At 46.8% G+C, this 19,964-nt stretch overlaps 7 protein-coding genes across 7 annotated transcripts; 3 read left to right on the forward strand and 4 right to left on the reverse strand.

Annotated features, from left to right (window-relative positions):
* Window positions 1–109: 109 nt before the first annotated feature.
* On the forward strand, window positions 110–5,369 carry I302_104355 (uncharacterized protein; the record flags this gene model as incomplete). Its single annotated transcript, XM_019189719.1, has 13 exons — window positions 110–1,276; window positions 1,331–1,546; window positions 1,608–1,739; window positions 1,795–1,944; window positions 2,007–2,147; window positions 2,203–2,664; window positions 2,760–2,974; window positions 3,048–3,311; window positions 3,394–3,539; window positions 3,594–4,312; window positions 4,382–4,441; window positions 4,502–5,084; window positions 5,218–5,369. 13 exons carry the CDS (start codon window positions 110–112, stop codon window positions 5,367–5,369), a joined length of 4,407 nt encoding a protein of 1,468 aa, XP_019049281.1.
* Window positions 5,370–5,823: 454 nt separating this feature from the next.
* Window positions 5,824–7,222, reverse strand: I302_104356 (uncharacterized protein; the record flags this gene model as incomplete). Its single annotated transcript, XM_019189720.1, has 5 exons — window positions 5,824–6,184; window positions 6,267–6,460; window positions 6,641–6,970; window positions 7,030–7,138; window positions 7,200–7,222. The coding sequence occupies 5 exons, from the start codon at window positions 7,220–7,222 to the stop codon at window positions 5,824–5,826; spliced, it is 1,017 nt and encodes a 338-aa protein (XP_019049282.1).
* Window positions 7,223–7,662: 440 nt separating this feature from the next.
* Window positions 7,663–9,677, forward strand: I302_104357 (uncharacterized protein; the record flags this gene model as incomplete). Its single annotated transcript, XM_019189721.2, has 12 exons — window positions 7,663–7,688; window positions 7,751–7,763; window positions 7,830–7,881; window positions 8,034–8,115; window positions 8,226–8,304; window positions 8,367–8,419; window positions 8,479–8,613; window positions 8,698–8,815; window positions 8,881–9,076; window positions 9,151–9,410; window positions 9,493–9,561; window positions 9,618–9,677. 12 exons carry the CDS (start codon window positions 7,663–7,665, stop codon window positions 9,675–9,677), a joined length of 1,143 nt encoding a protein of 380 aa, XP_019049283.2.
* Window positions 9,678–10,123: 446 nt separating this feature from the next.
* Window positions 10,124–12,582, reverse strand: I302_104358 (uncharacterized protein; the record flags this gene model as incomplete). The annotated part of the gene is made up of 2 exons (XM_019189722.1): window positions 10,124–11,873; window positions 11,957–12,582. The coding sequence occupies 2 exons, from the start codon at window positions 12,580–12,582 to the stop codon at window positions 10,124–10,126; spliced, it is 2,376 nt and encodes a 791-aa protein (XP_019049284.1).
* Window positions 12,583–13,342: 760 nt separating this feature from the next.
* On the reverse strand, window positions 13,343–15,881 carry I302_104359 (heat shock protein HSS1; the record flags this gene model as incomplete). Its single annotated transcript, XM_019189723.1, has 7 exons — window positions 13,343–13,545; window positions 13,613–13,721; window positions 13,944–14,818; window positions 14,891–15,302; window positions 15,388–15,641; window positions 15,707–15,761; window positions 15,855–15,881. 7 exons carry the CDS (start codon window positions 15,879–15,881, stop codon window positions 13,343–13,345), a joined length of 1,935 nt encoding a protein of 644 aa, XP_019049285.1.
* Window positions 15,882–16,705: 824 nt separating this feature from the next.
* On the reverse strand, window positions 16,706–17,195 carry I302_104360 (uncharacterized protein; the record flags this gene model as incomplete). The annotated part of the gene is made up of 3 exons (XM_019189724.1): window positions 16,706–16,819; window positions 16,999–17,043; window positions 17,136–17,195. 3 exons carry the CDS (start codon window positions 17,193–17,195, stop codon window positions 16,706–16,708), a joined length of 219 nt encoding a protein of 72 aa, XP_019049286.1.
* A 605-nt stretch (window positions 17,196–17,800) lies between these two features.
* Window positions 17,801–19,318, forward strand: I302_104361 (uncharacterized protein; the record flags this gene model as incomplete). Its single annotated transcript, XM_019189725.1, has 5 exons — window positions 17,801–18,013; window positions 18,108–18,185; window positions 18,303–18,593; window positions 18,722–19,021; window positions 19,145–19,318. The coding sequence occupies 5 exons, from the start codon at window positions 17,801–17,803 to the stop codon at window positions 19,316–19,318; spliced, it is 1,056 nt and encodes a 351-aa protein (XP_019049287.1).
* Between the last annotated feature and the right edge of the window lie 646 nt (window positions 19,319–19,964).

Here is a 19,964-nt window from a genome sequence, read left to right on the forward strand (position 1 = left end):
CTCTCATATCTTTCCATCTGTATCATCAACCTTCTTCATATCTTAGGCTGCTGCTGCTGTTGTTTGTTGTTATTGTTCTCATTGTCAAATCTCCCGCCCCCCGCTCAACATGCCAATCGATCTAGCTGACATCAATCATGTGTTGACAGCGTCTCCGTCTCTCTGTCCATTCGACGAATCGGACACCGAACAGGACTTTCCAGAATCACACCCACCCACTTCCTCACCGAGTGTGTACCACCGATATTCCTCTCCCGTCATTCCTTCTCAATTCCTCCAACCCACTCCACAGATAAGTGGCCACAAGCGTCCATACGACGAGATGTCACGGGCCAACACCCATTCGCCTATACTGGCGACTGAGGGTAGTACGGCCTTTCAAGCTCATACCTTGGCCTTATTATCCCTCATATCACAACACCCTTCACCTGCTTTCCCCTTCCCCACGAACGGTCAAGATCCAGCTGGACACTTGACTCTCTCCACCTTTCCCGGGAAGAAGACCCCCGCGGAAGAAGCTATCGAAAGGGCTATTATAGCTTTGGGAGAGCGTGTGTGGGCGACGGAACGAAGTCAAGGTGTAGTTCATCAAGCTGCTAAGCTCCCTCCAGGACAACATCAAGCTTCGGATCTGTTAACTCCAGAATGGACACCTCCAATCGCAAGTGTAATCGCCTCTGGTCTCCCACCGGTTTGTCCAACATGTACTCGACCCATATCTGAAAATACCACGCCAACTACTACCCATCCATCGGTCTATGCTTCCCACCCGTTATCTGTTTCGCTATCTACTCCTGATGCCCAAATGAGACAATTGCCATCATCGCAATTCGGTTATAACCCTCCTCACTCGATTTTGACTACTCCCTCCGGACAATCTGTCCTGACCGGTGGACCAGGCTCGGCATCCTGGTCGGTCGGTGATTCTGGCATGTCGGCTGAAAAGGAATTGGAATTGTTAAAGGCTCAAGTACAAGATATCGCGAGGGTCTGCAAAGCCGTCGCTACTGGTGATTTGACTCAAAAGATTATTGTACCGGTTGAAGGACAGGCTATGACGGAATTGAAAAATATCATCAACGCGATGGTAGATAGGCTACAAACGTTTGCGGTCGAGGTTGAAAGAGTGTCGCTGGAAGTGGGTACGCAGGGTAAATTGGGTGGTCAAGCTGTCGTCGAAGGTGTCGAGGGTACTTGGAGGGAATTGACCGCGGTGGTCAATAAACTTGCGGCGAATCTGACTAATCAAGTGAGAAGTATTGCAAAGGTTACTAAGGTGGGTATTTTTACCCTCTAGAGATTGACAATCGTGCTGATGAAGTGTTACTAGGCCGTCGCCAAAGGCGATCTGAGTGAGACTATCGACGTCGAAGCTTCAGGTGAAATTGCGGAACTGAAAACAACGGTCAACGGAATGGTCATGTCTCTTCGTACACTGGCAGATGAGGTCTCTAGGGTATCTCTGGAAGTAGGTTCTCAAGGTAAATTAGGTGGTCAAGCGAATGTACCGGATGTCGAAGGTGTCTGGAAGGATCTTACGGTTAATGTGAGTTGGGTGTAGGCTTCTGTAAGCCTGAGATCCTGCAGCTAATGATCATGGCCTGTAGGTAAATCGAATGTGTGAAAGTTTAACGACTCAAGTGCGATCTATCGGTAGTGTCACTACTGCTGTGGCTAGAGGTGATCTGAGTAAGATGATTGAGATCGAGGCGGAGGGTGAAATGGCCGTGCTGAAGAATGTGAGCTGGAACTTGTCACCGAACGGGAGTAGCGAAGCTGATCCCACCACGACAGACTGTCAACTCGATGATTCGGCAACTTACCATATTTGCGAATGAAGTGACGCGAGTGGCTCTGGAAGTAGGAACTCATGGTACTCTAGGTGGTCAGGCTGTCGTCCCTGGGGTCGAAGGTGTTTGGGATGATCTGACGACTAATGTGAACGTGAGTGAAAAGCACTATCGTGATCAAGGATCTTTCCAACGCTAACGATGAGGATCATATAGAAAATGGCCAGAAACTTGACCGACCAAGTACGAGAAATCGCAGAAGTGACCAAATCGGTAGCTCGAGGTGATCTCACCAAAACCGTCAATGCCGATGTACAAGGAGAAATCTTGGAACTCAAAATCACTGTCAACGATATGGTCGGTACCTTTCCCTTTCTCCACTACACCAACCTGTACTGATGAGAGAGTGTAGGTTGCCCAACTTACCGTATTTGCCGCCGAGGTAACTCGTGTATCCCTCGAAGTAGGAACAGAAGGTAAACTAGGAGGACAAGCCGACGTACCCAACGTCGAAGGAACATGGAAAGTCCTGACAGACAATGTGAACCTGATGGCCTTGAACTTGACAACGCAAGTACGATCCGTAGCGGAGGTTACCACGGCTGTAGCGGCCGGTGATCTCAGTAAGAAGATTGCGGTGGACGCGTTCGGAGAGATTTTGGAATTGAAGAATACCGTGAATAATATGGTGGAGTCGCTGCGAAGTTTCTCTTCCGAGGTGACGCGTGTGGCGAGAGAGGTAGGAACGGACGGTAGATTGGGTGGTCAGGCGAGGGTTCCCGGAGTGGCTGGTACTTGGAAGGATTTGACGGATTGCGTGAATATCATGGCTGCGAATCTGACGGAGCAGGTCAGGACTATCGCTCATGCCACGGTAAGTTGGCTTTTCTTTGTGGTTCTTTCATTCGAGTCTCAAGAGACAGAGCTATAGGATTTAAATGGTATGCTGATGTCCTCGACATCTCTTAGACCGCTGTAGCAAGGGGTGATTTGACCCAAAAAGTAGTTGGCGTCAAAGTGTCCGGAGAAATCTTGGATCTCGTCAACACCATCAATAATATGATTGACCAGCTGGCGATCTTCGCGGCGGAGGTGACGAGGGTAGCTAGGGAAGTAGGAACGGAAGGTAAATTGGGTGTACAGGCTGAGGTTGAGAATATCGAAGGGACATGGCAAGAGATTACGTGAGTTGGTCTTCTCTGTAACAAGTTATACATGGCTCCAGAGTTGTTTGACTGACTGGTGTTCGTCCTGCAGGTCCAACGTAAACACCATGGCATCCAACTTGACTTCTCAAGTACGAGCGTTCGCCCAAATCTCCGCCGCGGCGACGGACGGTGACTTCACGAGATTCATCACTGTCGAAGCGTCTGGTGAGATGGACAGTTTGAAGACCAAGATCAATCAGATGGTCTACAACCTTAGAGAATCGATTGAGAAGAACACAAAGGCTAGACAGGAAGCTGAAATGGCGAATCGATCGAAATCCGAGTTCTTGGCTAATATGTCGCATGAGATCAGGTAAGTAATTCGCATTTAGCGTTTTCCAAACGGAGGCATTCGACGATTAAGGAGGGACATAGCTGATGAGTCTGGACAATAGAACCCCCATGAACGGTATTATCGGTATGACCGTCTTGACACTGGAAAGTGAATTGACGAGACAACAGAGAGAAAATTTGATGATTGTCTCGAGTTTGGCTGGATCCCTGTTGACTATCATTGATGATATTTTGGATATCTCCAAGAGTGAGTGGGGTCTAACGATAAAACAAGATATCGTCTGCTGACGTACCACCACAGTTGAGGCCGGTCGAATGACCATGGAACAAATCCCCTTCTCCCTCCGTTTAGCAGTATTCAGTGTCCTCAAGACATTATGTGTTAAAGCGTCGCAAAACAAACTCGACTTGATATTCGACATCGATCCTACCATACCCGACCAGCTCATTGGTGATCCCTTGAGACTTCGTCAAGTGATAACCAACCTGATAGGTAATGCCGTGAAATTCACCACAAAGGGACAAGTAGCCTTATCATGTCGAGTCAAGGGGTACATCAACAATTCCGTTGGTCTTGAGTTCTGCGTAGCAGATACCGGTATAGGAATCAAGCAGGACAAATTGGATGTGATTTTCGACACGTTCGCTCAAGCCGATGGATCCACTACGAGGAAATATGGTGGTACAGGATTAGGACTGACCATTTCCAAACGACTGGTCAACCTCATGTCTGGGGATCTATGGGTGGAATCGGAGTATGGAGCTGGATCGAGGTTCTACTTCACCACTGTCGCTGAGATGACTTCCACACCGAGAGAACAGATTATAGAGAGACTCGCTCCTTGGTCGGGGAGGAATATACTGTTTATCGATACGCTGGGTGACGAGACGGGTATAGCGAGGATGTTGGCTGAGTTGGGGATGAAGCCGATTGTGATTCATGCGGTATCGGAGGTATATAATTTGCCACAGCAGGGTTTGACCATGTTCGATACGATGATTGTGGATTCGTTGAAGGCGGTGAGTAACTCTTACATCACAATTGTGGTACTTAGTCTTGAAGACTGATGATTTGTTATATCATTGTAGGCTGGAGAATTGAGAGGTATCGAGTATCTGAGGTATATCCCTATAGTCTTGCTTGCTCCTGTGAGTACACCTTCTTTCTTACTAGTACTGAGCTGATTGCTGATATGGTGTAATGTATAGTCAAACCGACCACCCGGCCCAGAAAACCCATCATTCATCGACCTCCCCGAACCTCGTCGTCGACTCCTTGCCCTTCCCTCAGCAGGCGATCAATCTCTCTCCCCTATCCCCGTGAAAGATTGCTTGGAAATGGGAATAAACACCTACTACACCACACCACTCCATCTCCAGGAACTGTCCAACGCCATTGTTCCTGCCCTCGAATCCCACCAAATGCAACCCGGAGATTCTGTGAAAGATACCGTCCTCTCCATCTTATTAGCAGAAGACAATCTTGTCAATCAGAAGCTCGCTGTGAAATTATTAGAAGTAGCAGGCCATAAGATCGAAGTTGCAGATAACGGTGAGATAGCCATTGAGAAGTACAAACGCCGACAACTTGCTCGAACGCCGTTCGACGTGATTCTCATGGATGTTTCGATGCCTGTTATGGGAGGTATGGAAGCTACCGGCTTAATTAGAGAATTCGAAGCCAACGAGGGTGTGCCGAGGACACCGATCATTGCGTTGACGGCGCATGCGATGATTGGGGATAAGGAGAGGTGTTTGGAGGCGGGGATGGATCATTATGTTCCTAAGCCTTGTGAGTTTTTCTTTTCGTCCCTTGCCTTCGTAATGCAGAGCAATCCCACTTTCACTCCTGTTTGTTCAACAATTTTATACTCATGTTGCGAAAATACGGAATGTAAGCTGACAGTCACTTTTACTCGACACAGTACGACGAGGCGACCTCATAGCTGCCATCGCGAGGGTGCTGACCAACAACCCACCGCCACTTTCCACGCAGGGAGGAGGGGTACCCCTCCAGGAGTCGAATCAGACTTATGATGTGGGACTGGCGACTGGACCCAGTGGGACGTACAAGTGATTGTAAATCAGATTGGCATGATGTGTGGAATACAGTCCAGAGATCTAAATGATACACGATATTAGATTCAAGAATATACAAAGTATAAATAAAGGGAAGGATTGGAAAGGTTTCTTCTAATTTTCATGTAGCTTAATTATCACGTTGAAGGTTATTTAGGTCTTGGTGTTACGTTCTGTTCCTTCTCATAGTTTACAAAACCAATAAAATTACATTTCTCTGTTTCTTTTTACTTGTCTTGCTTCTTGCTGGGTATGATTTTCCTCGATTATTTTTCCCTCCTTTTCATTTAGGTCTTGATCATGGCTAGGCTAGGCTACGGACTCGGACTTGGTAGTGTGCATATATGTATTGTAGGGTGTTCTGCACCTATGATCGATACATCAATACAACAAAAGCACAATGATACCTCTTTGTATCTACAGTACAGCTAATGGCGTTAGTATACCCACCACTACACCTCCCAACTCCTTCCACCATTCGATCTCGGCCGCTCATCCCTCTCGAAGAACCTCCTCCCCGCCTTGGCCTGCTCCCTCTCCCACTCTTCTGCCCATGTTCTTCCCCCAGCTGAAGAGGGGGTATCGTCCCACCCTCCTGCTATCCTCTGAGGAGCCTTACTTTTAGCTATCAACGCCAGGGCTCGTTCTCTCTCTGATAACTCTCTGGACCTTCTAGCGTCTGAGGGGTTGGATGGTTTGTGATGTCCATCCGTATGGTGGTGGTGTGGACGTGATTTGGATGAAGAGGTGGAGAGGAGGGTGGATATGTGAGTTAGGGGGTCATTTCTATTCTTGCTTCTTGCGTCTTTACGTCTATCCGAAAAAGAAAACATGATAAGCTCGGTTTATGTGTCGAATATTGAGATTGGTATAAGAGCAGTGATATTCGGCTTACCTATCCCTCTCCCTTCGTTCGTCCGCCTCATCGCCCACTTCCTTATCCTCTACCCGCTTTAGGTCCTTGTCCGCATACCACGGTTTCGTCTCTTTGTCTGGTCTGGCTAGGTATAAGGTGAATGGATCGGATTCTTGGTCTTTCTTGGTTTTTGCTAGCTCGGCAAGGGTCGGTTGAGGTTTGTTAAGCTTTGGCTATAGGTTGAAGTATATGTCAGCTGGAGAGTACCATGGGAGTTGAGAAAGAAAGCAATATTCCGCTAAGCATATATGAGGAGTGCAAGACAGATGGTGACGATAGATGCTAGAACGTGGATCGACGCTCATACGTGATTGCATCAAGAGGGATAATTTCGACACGATGAGATCACTCACATCCTTCTCAAGATCAGCAAAGAAATTCAAATGCCCCCCAGTCTCCCACTTCCCCATCTCCCCTCGTTCCTCTTCGTCGTCATTATACTTCTCCTTCTCCTTCCCCTTGTTACGTCGAGCAGTCTCACTGGGAAAATCAAAATCCAATCGATCCTTCCTCTTCCTCTCCCGTTTCTCCTCCTTGGCTTTCTTCTCTCTATGTCTTTCTAGTAGACTCTTACCTGAATCTCGCGAGGCAGAAGTGGAGGGCAAATCCCCTTCGCCTTCGTCATTTTGGAAAGAGGGTGAACCTGCTCGTCTTCGAAGGAGGGATAATCGGTTCTCCGCTTCCTATTTCTCAAGATTTCAGTGAGCTATTTGATCTAGCTACGGGACAGTGAACAGCTTACAGCATCTATGGACTTTTGTTCTTTCGCCAACTCCTCGGCGGCTGCTCTGGCTTCGTCTTCTCGGACTCGTTGTTTGTTTTTCTCGAGGTAGGGGTGGTAGGATTTGTGGCTTTGTGTCTATTCTGTCAGCTGGAGATCAGGCTTTGCGCAGATCGATAAGCTGGACTTACTGGAGAATTTGCAGACGGGGCATTGTGGGGTTGACTTTTGTTGAAAGTGCTACAGAGATAAAGTAAAGATTGAGAAGCCCTCTTGTGTTATATCGTCTGTCATATCTTTCGATGTTTTGGGTGGCAACGTATGGTGGAGGTGCAAATGGTGAGAGCCACGCCTGCCTAAACAGGGGGAGTCAGCGAGCCTATTCTCCTTGTGTTTGATATTACGTTATCTTCCCACGCGACTACACTCTGAGCAAGGGGCACCATGATAACACGCTAATGCATTGACCCTCTCCGTGTATACTGTACATTTCAACCAGCAATCCAATTCAAAGCTACCTCCTTTTCATCATATTGCTCGTTATCATTGTCATCTTGATCGCTATCATCAGTATCAACCGTCACTTGAGGATAACTTCCTGTCGTTACTCAGCTCATATACCCAGAGAATAGAGATATAGATACGCATAGCAGAATGTCAGACGGTATTGGTATTGCAAAGTGAGCTCGTCTTCCTGAAGGGAGCAGAGAGCAAGTTGACTGACCGCTGGAATGATATATAGCTTGCCCAACCAAGTGAGCTTTGCTGATGATGGAATCGTTATCTTAACATGGCTACAAGCTGACAGCTTTATATCGCAGAGGCATAAGATCACTTCTCAACATGGCGCTCATTTCACCATCATGGTAGTTGGTGAGTTCATCCCATTCAGAGGAAAAAAAGGTGTCTGTGCGGCGTGGAATAAGTACTCCTTTGACTACGTGTGGGAACAGTATCAAGAGTACAATTTTACTAGATGAATGATAGGAGATGTACATGGGATACTGATGAGCTCTGCGGTACAGGTGAATCCGGCTTGGGGAAGACGACACTCATCAACACCCTCTTCGCTACTGAGATCTGCGCTCCTAGGAATTATCGACAACGGTGAGTAGGATCTGATACACTCTTTGATCGCTTGCACCTTCTATCGTCACTCTAGCTGTACTCAATGCTCCGCTTAGATGAACATCAGCTGATCATATTTCCATCTCCAGATTCGCCAAACAATTAGATAAAACCACTGAAATTGAAATCCTCAAAGCTGATTTGGAAGAGAGAGGATTCAACATCAAGGTGGGCTATCATAGCAGCTGTGATGGCCATATTTTTGCTGATAGCTAATACTCTGTTCATAGTTGACTGTGATTGATACCCCTGGTTTCGGTGACTACGTGAACAACCGAGATAGGTCAGTTGGACGAGCTACAGACTGGAGCTTCATCAGCTGACTTGGTGTGTTTTGGTTAGCTGGACCCCTATTGTCGACTTCATCGATGATCAACACGAATCGTACATGAGACAAGAGCAACAACCTTTCAGGAAGGATAAGCAAGATTTGAGAATTCATGCTTGTTTGTACTTCGTTAAACCTACTGGAACGACGTGAGTTGTACTATCCTCATTATCCATTTAGCTCTAGCTCTCTACAATTCCAATCGGTGAGCTAGGCTGATAAATAATTTACAGGCTCAAGCCCCTCGACGTGGAGATTATGAAACGACTCGGTACTCGAGTCAACCTCATCCCCGTTATCGCCAAAGCAGATACCATGGTTCCGGAGGATCTACTCAATTTCAAGACTATCGTGAGTCCCTCAGTTCATTGTTACCTTTGAGTGGTATGACAATCAGGAGCTGACATCGTCTTCAGATTCGAGAAGTCGTCGCTGCTCAAGGCATCAAGATCTACACCCCTCCCATAGACACTGAGGATGATTGCGTCGCTGAACACGCTAGGATTATGCAATCGGTTATGCCATTCTCGATCATCGGGAGTACCCAAGACGTCACTACTCACGATGGAAGGGTCGTCAAGGGTAGAGAGTACCTATGGGGTGTTGCGGAGGGTATGTCGAAACTTGTTGTTCTTTCTTCAATTCACATGGCATATCTCGCTAACGCTCGACTCGCCACGCAATAGTTGAGAACGAAGACCACTGCGATTTCAAGAAACTCCGATCCCTGCTGATCAGAACATACATGTTGGATCTCATCACCTCAACCGAAGAGAACCACTACGAGGCCTACAGATTGGCCCAAATGGAGACCCGTAAATTCGGTGAACCAAAGGTCAGGAAACTTGATAATCCCAAATACCGTGAAGAGGAGGAAATGCTCAGGAAGAGGTTCACCGAGCAAGTTAAGTTGGAGGAATCCAGATTCAGGCAATGGGAACAACATGTGAGTGATGTGACCACTCGCTCATCTAGCTTGTGAAGTAGTTTCGAGATTTGATGCTGATTTATATTCGGTGCACTTATAGCTCATCGCTGAGAGAGATAGACTTAACAAGGATTTGGAGCAGGCTCATACCGCTATCAAGGCATTAGAGGTGGGTGATACCCCTCAATAGATCATGTGTTGTGCTGATGTTCGTGATATGCACAGGCCGAACTGGACCAAGTTGCCGCGTACCATAGACAAGGTGGTACAGTAGGACGACGATAGTGTGTTCTAGCCAATAGAGATAGTCTCCCATCCCGAAATTGTCTTGCCCATACCCCTTTCGCTTCATATCCCTTATTTCTATCGATCTTGTTGATGACCCTCTATGTTTCTGACGTATATCCCGTACCTACTTAATGATTTCTGTTATCTCTTTTGAACTATGCAAGGTTATTGTGATGCTAAGTATCCTCTGCACCCACATAGGTATTCATGTGTCGTTCCACTGAATCAGCTTACCCTTCTTTTGAGTTCTGTAAACAGTCATCAGACACATCATCACCGACATGCATGAAGTTGAGTCATCGCTCATGAAGCGATCGGACGGATGAAGTATGACTATATACAATACGGGAAAACTCGTCTTACTATATCTGTTCTCCGTTGACTGACCCAGCCATCCCTCCTTTGTCCTCTGACTAATTCAACAGATACCGAATCGTACAAAGCTACCAATCAAAGGACTCCTGTTCGAATCGTACGTTAATTCCCCTCCTCGCCTTGCTCGTTACCAACCTCCTAACCTCGTCTGCCATCCCTCTAGGCCCACTGACCAGTACCAATATTCTCTCCCTCTCCCCTCCATTCTCAGCTTTCTCAGGCAACTCCGAATCGAGGATCTCCTCTAGGTGCAGCCTACTTCCTATGACGATGTCCGAATCGATCTTATCCCACTTATCTTGACCTACCATACCCTGTACAGCATGCACAAGCGGCTCAGTCCTAACACTCCAGAAGAGTTTGACTTTCCCCTGTGTTCGTAGTTGTGTTTCGGAAGGTGAAGAGACGTGGTCGACGAGTTTGGGTAAGAGGGCTGTGACACCTACTCCACCTGCTATAGCGATTGCCTTGGAGTACTTATGGGATCGCTCGAATAGGCTGGAGGTACCGTAAGACCCCTCGATAAGGATTGGTATACTTCTTGGAACACCCTGGGAGTCTCGTGGATGGGCGAGATGCGATAACGCCTCTGTTATGCCCTTTTCGACTCGGATGAGAAGGGTGATTCGTTTGTTGCTGGCTGAGTCTGAGTCCGAGTGATGTTCGAGCTTGGATACTGAGTGGGCTGGTGAGTGAGGTCCCTCCGAGGGAGTGTGGTGATTGGGATCTTGCGAGTTGGGTTCAGACATAGAGGTGGAAGATAGTTGATGGATTTGGCTATCGTGCTCATCCAGTTCTTCCAATTTCGGCGTGACCTCCCCCTCCTTCTCGGATCCTGATTTTCCACCTACAGGCGAAGGCGCATCATACCCCGCAACAGAGAACGGATGACTCTCCCAAGGTCTCGGCAGCAAGCTCTTCCCCCAATTAACATCCAAAAAGTGGATATACACATATCCCCTATACCTAGGCGCATGATCAATATCCACTCTCAGATAATCCCCATCTATCCTATATACCCTCGCATACTTCCTCCCGCCTGATCTGGCAATTCTGACCCATCTGAATACCCTATCAAAAGCCCATACGGCGATTCCGACGATGATCCACAGCTCGTAGCCCCATTGCCTGTCGAAACGCCATACGATATGATGCCAGCTTCCCACTACTGCCAGGACAGCCAGCGAGATATGAAGAATGATGAATAGCTCGTATAACCTCTTCCTGAACATCCGGATAGACAGGGGGAGGATTAATGAGAAGCACAGGGTGGCGAGGACACCCATAATCCAATACGGTCTTTTCAGTTCTAAGTTATAGGACTCGACTCCCTTGGCGAGGTATATCTGGAGATATATGGCGGAATGAATACATACTTCGAGGGTGACGATGATACCGACAGTCTTGTGGAGAAGTATGAAAGTGGAGAATGACCAGTCGGTCAACCATAGTAACAAGTTATTCCGACCGGCATAGAGGAATAGTAATGGGAGATTTGCCAAGCACAGAACACCAGTCCGATTGGCTATGTAGGTTGTTATTTCCTGACGGGTCGAGGCGAACCATCCGTTTGGCTGGATGGAGCTATAGTCGAGAGAACAGCAGAGGATATTGATGAATATCAGATAGAGGACGAAGAGCGATTGACCGCGGGTCGGGAGGGAGAGCTGCCCAAATAGGGGAAGGGAGATTGGACGGGGGTAGAGTGGGGAGTCGAGATGCGCGTGGATTCGGTTGGACAGGGGAAGGGAGAAGGGGAGGAATCGGAGGAATGAGATGAGGATTGGGAGGGCGAAGCATGTCGTGAGGATTATTATGCTAAATCAGAGTTTGAAACATTAGATTAGCTTATTGGTTTGTCCTATGATCTCGATTTCAGATGTGTGCTTGTGCGAACTCACCCGTATTTACTGTGCATCTTCTCGGCCCTCTGGAAATTGACACAGATATTCTTATCCGCAATATAATCATCTTCCAGCACCAACACAGGTACTACCATCGCAGCCTCCTCGTCCAAAGTCACATTGGGAGTAATGTGAATGCTCGAAAGAGCCTCTTGATAGCTCATAATCGGATCAGGCTGATCAGGCATCCTACCCACGATGTTCAATCTCCACCATTCCTCTCTCTTCTCCAATCCCACATCAGATCCGCAATGAGTGGAAATGCAGTAAGCGACAGTCTGGAGATAAGGTACATTGTCGGCGAGACATTCAGGAGAAGGCATCTCGGTAGCCACCTTTCCTTGTATCGTATCGTTCATACCCATATCCATATCATGTTGTCTTCTCGATAGTGATGGCGGAAGGACCACCATCGAATGACCTCCCATATCTTCCAGTACATCCTCGGGGTTACAATAAAGGTAGGTGGGAGTAACGTCTCGGCAAGCGGTGCAGCAGACGGGGGAGTACATGTCGATGCCGTAGCCTATCAGACCGTGCCCCTTTCGACCTGTTGAGTCGGGTGTGACGGAGTGCACGACAGTACACAGGAGGGTGAAGCAGAGAAGGAGGGGTAGTCTCATTTTGGTTAGATGTGGTTTGACCAGTAGAAAGAGGGTAATTAGATTGAATCAGTTTCGTATTGTCAGTGTACTTTCCAGTGGGTCCATATATATCATGCATATTCCGTACGAATGATGTCGTCTCTCAGCTACCTATGATCTTGACGCAAGGATATCATCATTCGACTCTGACCAATCAACAAAAAGGCTCTTCAAACCACTTCCCACACCGAAACGCAAGAGCCACAAACTCAAAAATGTCTTGGCAAAAGTTGTATAAATTGCCTCTGAGGCATTATTCAGGGATTGAGTCCTTTGCTTTCTATGGGAGAGTAATCGAGTTAGTTATGAGTCCTGCCATAGACTGGGATAACATACGAGGCGTGGATAGATAATGAGGGAGTGAGCGGATCATGTACAGTACATCATATGAGATCACCAGCCTTCATCGTGTAATGGATTACAACGACGCAGCATTCTTGTGACGCACGACCAATTGAAAATTATGCCACTATAACATCTTGACTTTTTGTCTACAATGATCAGCTCACCACGAAATGCACCCCAAGCAGCTTTGTTCTATGTCGAAGCGAAACCGATGCATATACACTTGAATCAGAAAATATATGAAATCATGAGAATGTAAATGAGAATGAGGACGAAACGAATCTAAGCTAAGCTACATAGACTAGCTATTTTATTATTCAATTTTTAACTTCTTCCAACTATGTCTACTCTCCCCATCATCGACCTAAGATACTCGTGAACGTGATCGAGTAACTTAGTCAACCTCCTCAACGGAAGGTCCCTCTTCGTGAGAAGCACCGGCACCTGGTCCACCAGCTCCTGGGAAACCACCTGGGGCGGCACCTCCTGGAGCACCACCTTGGGATCCGTAGAATCGTTGCATGATAGGGTTGGCGACGGCTTCGAGGTCTTTTTGGTGTTGCTCGATCTCTTCCTTGGAGGCGGATTCCATGGTTTCTGCGAAGTTGAACAACAAGTCAGCGAAAGGTCAAGTGTTGTGAGATGGAAATTAATGGGAACTCACCAAGAGCAGAGATGACTTCGTCAACCTTGGCTTGCAAACTCTCCTTGTCTGAAGCCTCAAATTTATCTCCGTTCTCAGACAATGTCTGCTTGAGAGAGAAAGCGTAAGACTGGAAGGAAGAAGAGATATCAGCATCAATTTGGTGTAAAGATGAAAATGATTAAAAGACGCCAGTCAAGAGGAGATGTCGGAGGTCGCCGCCGCGCGAGTGGCGAGTGTGGCACTTCGCCTAATGCAAGGCAAAGTGACCAAAACATCGCTCATCGTCGCCAGCAACCTCGTTCTCAACGTCGACAACGTCTTTGAAACGATCTGGAAAGCACAAACTCACCTCCAAGCTATTCTTTGCGGTTACCCTAGCAGCTACCTCTGCGTCCTCACTAGCGTATTTCTCAGCTTCGGCCAACATTCGCTCGATCTCCTCCTTGGACAATCGACCCTTATCGTTGGTGATGGTGATCTTTGAGGATTTACCGGTGGTCTTGTCGGAAGCGTTGACATTCAAGATACCGTTAGCGTCGACATCGAAGGAAACCTCGATTTGAGGTACACCTCGAGGGGCGGGGGGGATACCGGCCAATTCGAATTTACCGAGCAAGTTACAGTCCTTTGTCTTGGCTCGTTCACCCTCGTACACTTGGATGAGCACACCAGGTTGGTTATCGGAGTAAGTAGAGAAGACCTCGGACTTCTTGGTGGGGACAGTGGTGTTTCGCTTGATCAATGGAGTCATGATACCACCAGCGGTCTCGATACCCATGGACAAGGGGGCAACGTCCAAAAGCAAGAGATCCTGAGTGGCCTCGGAGGTATCACCGGTAAGGATGGCAGCTTGGACGGCGGCACCGTAAGCGACGGCTTCGTCGGGGTTGATAGACCTGTTGGGCTCTCGGCCTGAGAACATGTCGGATACAAGCTTTTGGATCTTGGGGATTCGGGTGGATCCACCGACCAAGACGATCTCGTGGACTGAGGATTTGTCGATCTTGGAGTCTCGGAGAACCTTCTCGACGGGGTCCATGGTGGATCGGAAGAGGTCTTGACAGAGCTCTTCGAATCGTGCTCGGGTGATGGAGGTGTAGAAGTCGATACCGTCGAAGAGGGAGTCGATCTCGATGGAGGTTTGAGCGGCGGATGAGAGGGTTCGCTTGGCTCGCTCACAGGCGGTTCGGAGTCTTCGGAGAGCTCTGGCGTTGGATGAGAGGTCTAAGTATAGGTAAACATTGATCAGTATACGTTCAATCAAATCAGTGTTACTGGAAAGAGAGAATTACTCACCCTTCTTGTTCTTTCGCTTGAATTCTTGGACAAAGTGGTTGACCAATCGGTTATCGAAATCTTCACCACCCAAGTGGGTGTCACCGGCAGTAGCCTTGACTTCGAAGATACCTTCCTCGATGGTGAGGAGGGAGACATCGAAAGTACCACCACCAAGATCGAAGATCAATACGTTCTTCTCACCCTCGGTCTTCTTGTCGAGACCGTAAGCGATAGCAGCGGCGGTGGGTTCGTTGATGATTCGGAGGACGTCGAGACCAGCGATGGTACCGGCATCTTTGGTGGCTTGTCGTTGGGAGTCGTTGAAGTAGGCGGGGACGGTGACAACGGCCTTGGAGACGGTACCTCCGAGGTAGGCTTCGGCGGTTTCCTTCATCTTGATGAGAATCATGGATGAGATTTCCTCGGGGGACTGAAGTAAGGGAATAGTCATCAGTATATATACCTTACTGAAAACGATGTAAAGGGAGATGGTGGCAGAGGGATAATCAACTTACGAAGGTCTTCTCCTCTCCTCGGTACTCAACTTGTACAATGGGTTTACCAGCCTTGTCAATGACCTTGAATGGCCAGTGCTTCATATCGGCTTGAACCTCGGCGTCAGCGAACTTTCGACCGATCAATCGCTTGGCGTCGAATACAGTGTTGTAGGGGTTCATGGCGACCTGGTTCTTGGCGGCATCACCGATCAATCGTTCAGAGTCGTTGAAGGCGACGTAAGATGGGGTGGTTCGGTTACCTTGGTCGTTGGCTGATCGATAAAAGTGTCTACCATCAGCATCATGTTCTCTCGAGTGATATAGCAGATGGACTCACCAATAATTTCGACTCGGTCGTTTTGCCATACGGCGACACAAGAGTAGGTTGTACCCTATCATCAATAATTCAAGTCAGCGGCAAATTCTTAAAACATCTTTGATCATAAGGAGTGAGATGGTAGGGTTGAGACGGAAAGTAGACTCACCAAATCAATACCAACTGCTTTAACCATTTTGAATATCTATTAATGTATATATGTGTGTGTGTTACAGAAAGAGGAACTTTTCGTTGTTTGCTTCACTTGAAATAAATGTGAATATGTCTAGAGAGAGAAAAGAAGAGAAAGAAAGAGAAAAGAAAAAGATGTTAAGTACAGTTAGTGATGTGGTTCAACGGAGTAGGGCATAGGTCTACGGACAGAATGGAATGGACTGGATTACGAGGGAATATACTGGTTCACACTATACATCACTGGGAAATTCGACGATGGAATCATCCAGAAACAAATGTCCGTATCTGCGAAACACGTGGGATGACGACTTCGGTCAAAGGGGAAATCTATATGTGGAAGGATTTAATAAGGAAATGCCAAAGGGAATGGTCGAATCCGTTAGTCCGCGGATGAAAGGGTTTGCCACTTTTGGATTTTCGATGAGGGCTCTGGGAAGGGATTGAACGGACGTAACGATGGAATGGTTTAAGACAAGTCACGTGACTTCGATGGTGTTGGTGATGACCGGAGGTTAGGATAGATGTTGGGAAAATCAGGTGAAAGTATGGTGAATACAGCTGTAAGAGATGAAGAGTTGCGAATGCTGGACAAAAGATGGGCGAGGAAAGAGCGACACAAGACTGCCACTCTACTTGAAGTGCAACGAAGAAAGCCAAAGGACCCCGCTTTTACCGCAATGCGGAGTGAAGGTAGAATATACATGATACATGAACATGATGTGATCTCATCTGTATACAACTTTGGATTATCTATACATTCGATATTCGTTCCTGTGCTATATGAGGATCTAGACCTCCTATCACTTCTTTGTAGTCGATGCACAGCTATACTGGTTCAGGCATTTGCTTCACCGCATTGAGGTTATAAGCCACGTTCCTCGAGTAATTGGCGAAGAGCTGAGCGGCAATGTGCACGTCGGATGATGAGTCGAGGAATTCCTAGAATACGAATGAGATTTAGCATCGAATCCACTGTGCTCCATTCTTTGATTGAGAGGGAGATAGACTCGGATATAGTCGGCGGTATATGGTAAGATACCATCAGTATCACCAAAAAAGGAGCACTATGCACTTTTATCGTTTCTCATCGAGTAGAAGTAGACGGAACATCGACCCACTTTTATACAATGGTTCATCTCCATGATGGCTTCGTTGCATTTATCCTGAGGGTTGACAATGCGCCATTAGTGATATGTCATTTCACGCGAGAAGTTCCGGTGAGACAGGATATCATGGTAGAAATGTCAATACGCACCACATTCTTGATGATTCGTTCGAGCAGGACAGCTTGCTCGGCTTCGTGTGGGTTTTCCATGTTGTATGAGAGATGAATGCTATGGATGCTAAGCGTGATGCTATGGTGATATAGATGGTTCGCTGATGTTTACGAGCAGAGTCGCGTTGATCTTGTTCGTGTTTTGCTTTTCTGTCCACTGTTCCAGCGGAAGTAACAAATGGATTCTGATTGGGGAGTATGTATGGGTGTTACACGTGGTTGGGTTGTGGCAACAAAGGATAAACAAAGGTGAGTTTGTGCTTGATTTTTATCGTTCCACTTTCGATTTCTGCTACGAGTTTGAACCCTGAATGGTTGAGCATAGACCGTCGTTTATTTTTCAGAAATTAGATGGACAAGATGGTGGGTGGGATGGGATGATCGCGTTGTTGTTGCCGTCGTTGTTCTGATGTTCTGATACGATCTCTGGTTTTTTGAATTTCACTTTGAATTGACATTCCGATCCAATCCGACCAAACCATTTAAATACCTTTTCTCTCTTCTCGTTCTTTATTCCTTTTGCTTGTTCATCCCCTCATCCTCAAGCATATACAGAAGAGTCTCACTCTTTTACTCTTCTTCCTTTATTTCTCTTTCTTTCTTTTGCTCTTTTCACCATCGCTAGGGATTATTCGCCCGTCACCATGTCAGCAGTAGCCATGGATTTCCTCCAGAAATATGCCCCGGTCGTAGCGGACCAGTTCGTAACCATGAACTCCACCCAAGCTCAGAACACCCTGTATGGCGATGTCAACTTGGAATCGCTCAATTGGTTGGAGAGGACCTGGGCGAGTTATTATATCTGGATGGGGAACCCGGTTTTGGCCACTGGTCTGATGAGTTTCTTACTTCACGAGGTGGGTTAAGGTCATGCTCTCCTTTTCCAATCCACTTGTACTAGTATGACACACCGGAGCAGATTGAGCTGATCATTGATGGATATGATGATAGATCGTCTACTTCGGCAGAGCTATTCCATGGTTGATCATCGATGCGATTCCCTACTTCCATCAATGGAAGATCCAACCTGTAAGTGTAATGTCCCATTCTCAAGACTACTTGTCACGTATACTCCTCTCTTCTTGTCCCGATGACGAGGATCATCTTATGGCATGAATAATGCTGATTTTCTACAAATCGTTACAGGACAAACACATCACCAAAGAACAAATTTGGAAATGTACCAAAGTCGTTCTCATAACCCATTTCACCTGTGAACTCCCCTTGATCTACCTCTTCCACCCTATCTGCTGTTACTTCGGTATGGCAACTTACGAGGTCCCCTTCTCCTCTATCGGATTGATGGCCGCTCAGATCGCTTTCTTCTTCGTATTTGAGGATACCTTCCATTATTGGGCTCATAGGGGTTTACACTACGGTCCATTCTATAAGAATATTCATAAGTTGCATCATGAGTTTAGTGCTCCTATTGGATTGGTATGTGTTTTCCCTATATATCATCCATCATTTATCACACGTGATTTCGCATTACCTATCAATCATTATGCGACACATAGTCCAAATAGTCATCGATGGAATTTAGCTAATCTGAATAATAATCGTAGGCCGCAGAATACGCCCACCCCCTCGAAGTCCTAATCCTAGCCCAAGGAACCATCTCCGGCCCATTCCTCTACTGTCTCTTCAGAAAGGATCTGCACATCCTCACGGTCTACATCTGGATTACCTTGAGATTATGGCAAGCTGTAGATGCTCATTCAGGATACGATTTCCCTTGGTCTCTTAGACATATCATCCCGTTCTGGGCTGGTGCGGATCACCACGATTATCACCATATGGCGTTCACCAATTGTTTCTCCACGTCTTTCAGGTGGTGGGATTTCTCGCTTGGTACCGATTCTAAGGTGGGTTCCCATTTCCGCTTCCACTTCAGAACAGTCCATGTCCCCTCTGCTCCGTCAATCCGTGTTCACAGCAATATCATTGTCCCCTTGAATTTTTGGCTAATTTCCTGTTCACTTGCACAGTACCACGCATACAAGAAACGACTCGCAGCTGCCAAAGCGAACCAACGAGCCAAGATTGAGCAAGAGGAGAACGAACGAGCGATACAAGAGGGTCTTGAAGCTGAGCGATTGGTCTTGATGGGTGGTCCCAATAAGATCGAAAAGATCAAGATTGGAAGTGGTAAGAAGCAATAATAGGTGGGGAAGGGGTGAATGAAGATGGACTATGTTCATAGAGATTAGAGGTAGATTAGAATATAGCACTACGTATCCATGACAATTCAAATACGATCATATACCTGAGATCTCATTTGTTACTCGATATGGGGTCTCAGGTGTACGTTTCTCGATATACCCAAATAATTCGATACCTAACATGTTATGACATGTGATTGCATATGGGCCATAGTTTTGCGGTGAATGATCCATTGCATGCAACTCAGTGGTTGCGCTTTTGTTGCATCTTGCTGCTGATCGCACAACATTGTATGCTCTGTGTTGCACTGATGAGGTTTGTCCAAGGATGTATACATAGTCGTATGATACCCCTCGGCCGATGATGAGCAAATCTTGTATGAATCTGAATGGATGTATGGGTTGTAAGCAAATCAAATGAATTTTATTGGTTCCGCCACTCTATGTGAGTTGTATGATGATCGGGTAAGTTAGGGTGGTGCTGTATCCGCGTATACTCTACTCTACGCTTTGACATTTTTCCATGCAAGGGTTCATGGATATATCCATTTTCACTTTTTCAACAAACCAATCCAAATCCATCCATATCTATCTGCTCAACGACCATCATCAAATCAACAAATCACAGCTACATATAAAAGGTATA

This window comes from Kwoniella bestiolae, chromosome 2 (assembly GCF_000512585.2).
Source record: "Kwoniella bestiolae CBS 10118 chromosome 2, complete sequence".
Classification (NCBI taxonomy): domain Eukaryota; kingdom Fungi; phylum Basidiomycota; class Tremellomycetes; order Tremellales; family Cryptococcaceae; genus Kwoniella; species Kwoniella bestiolae.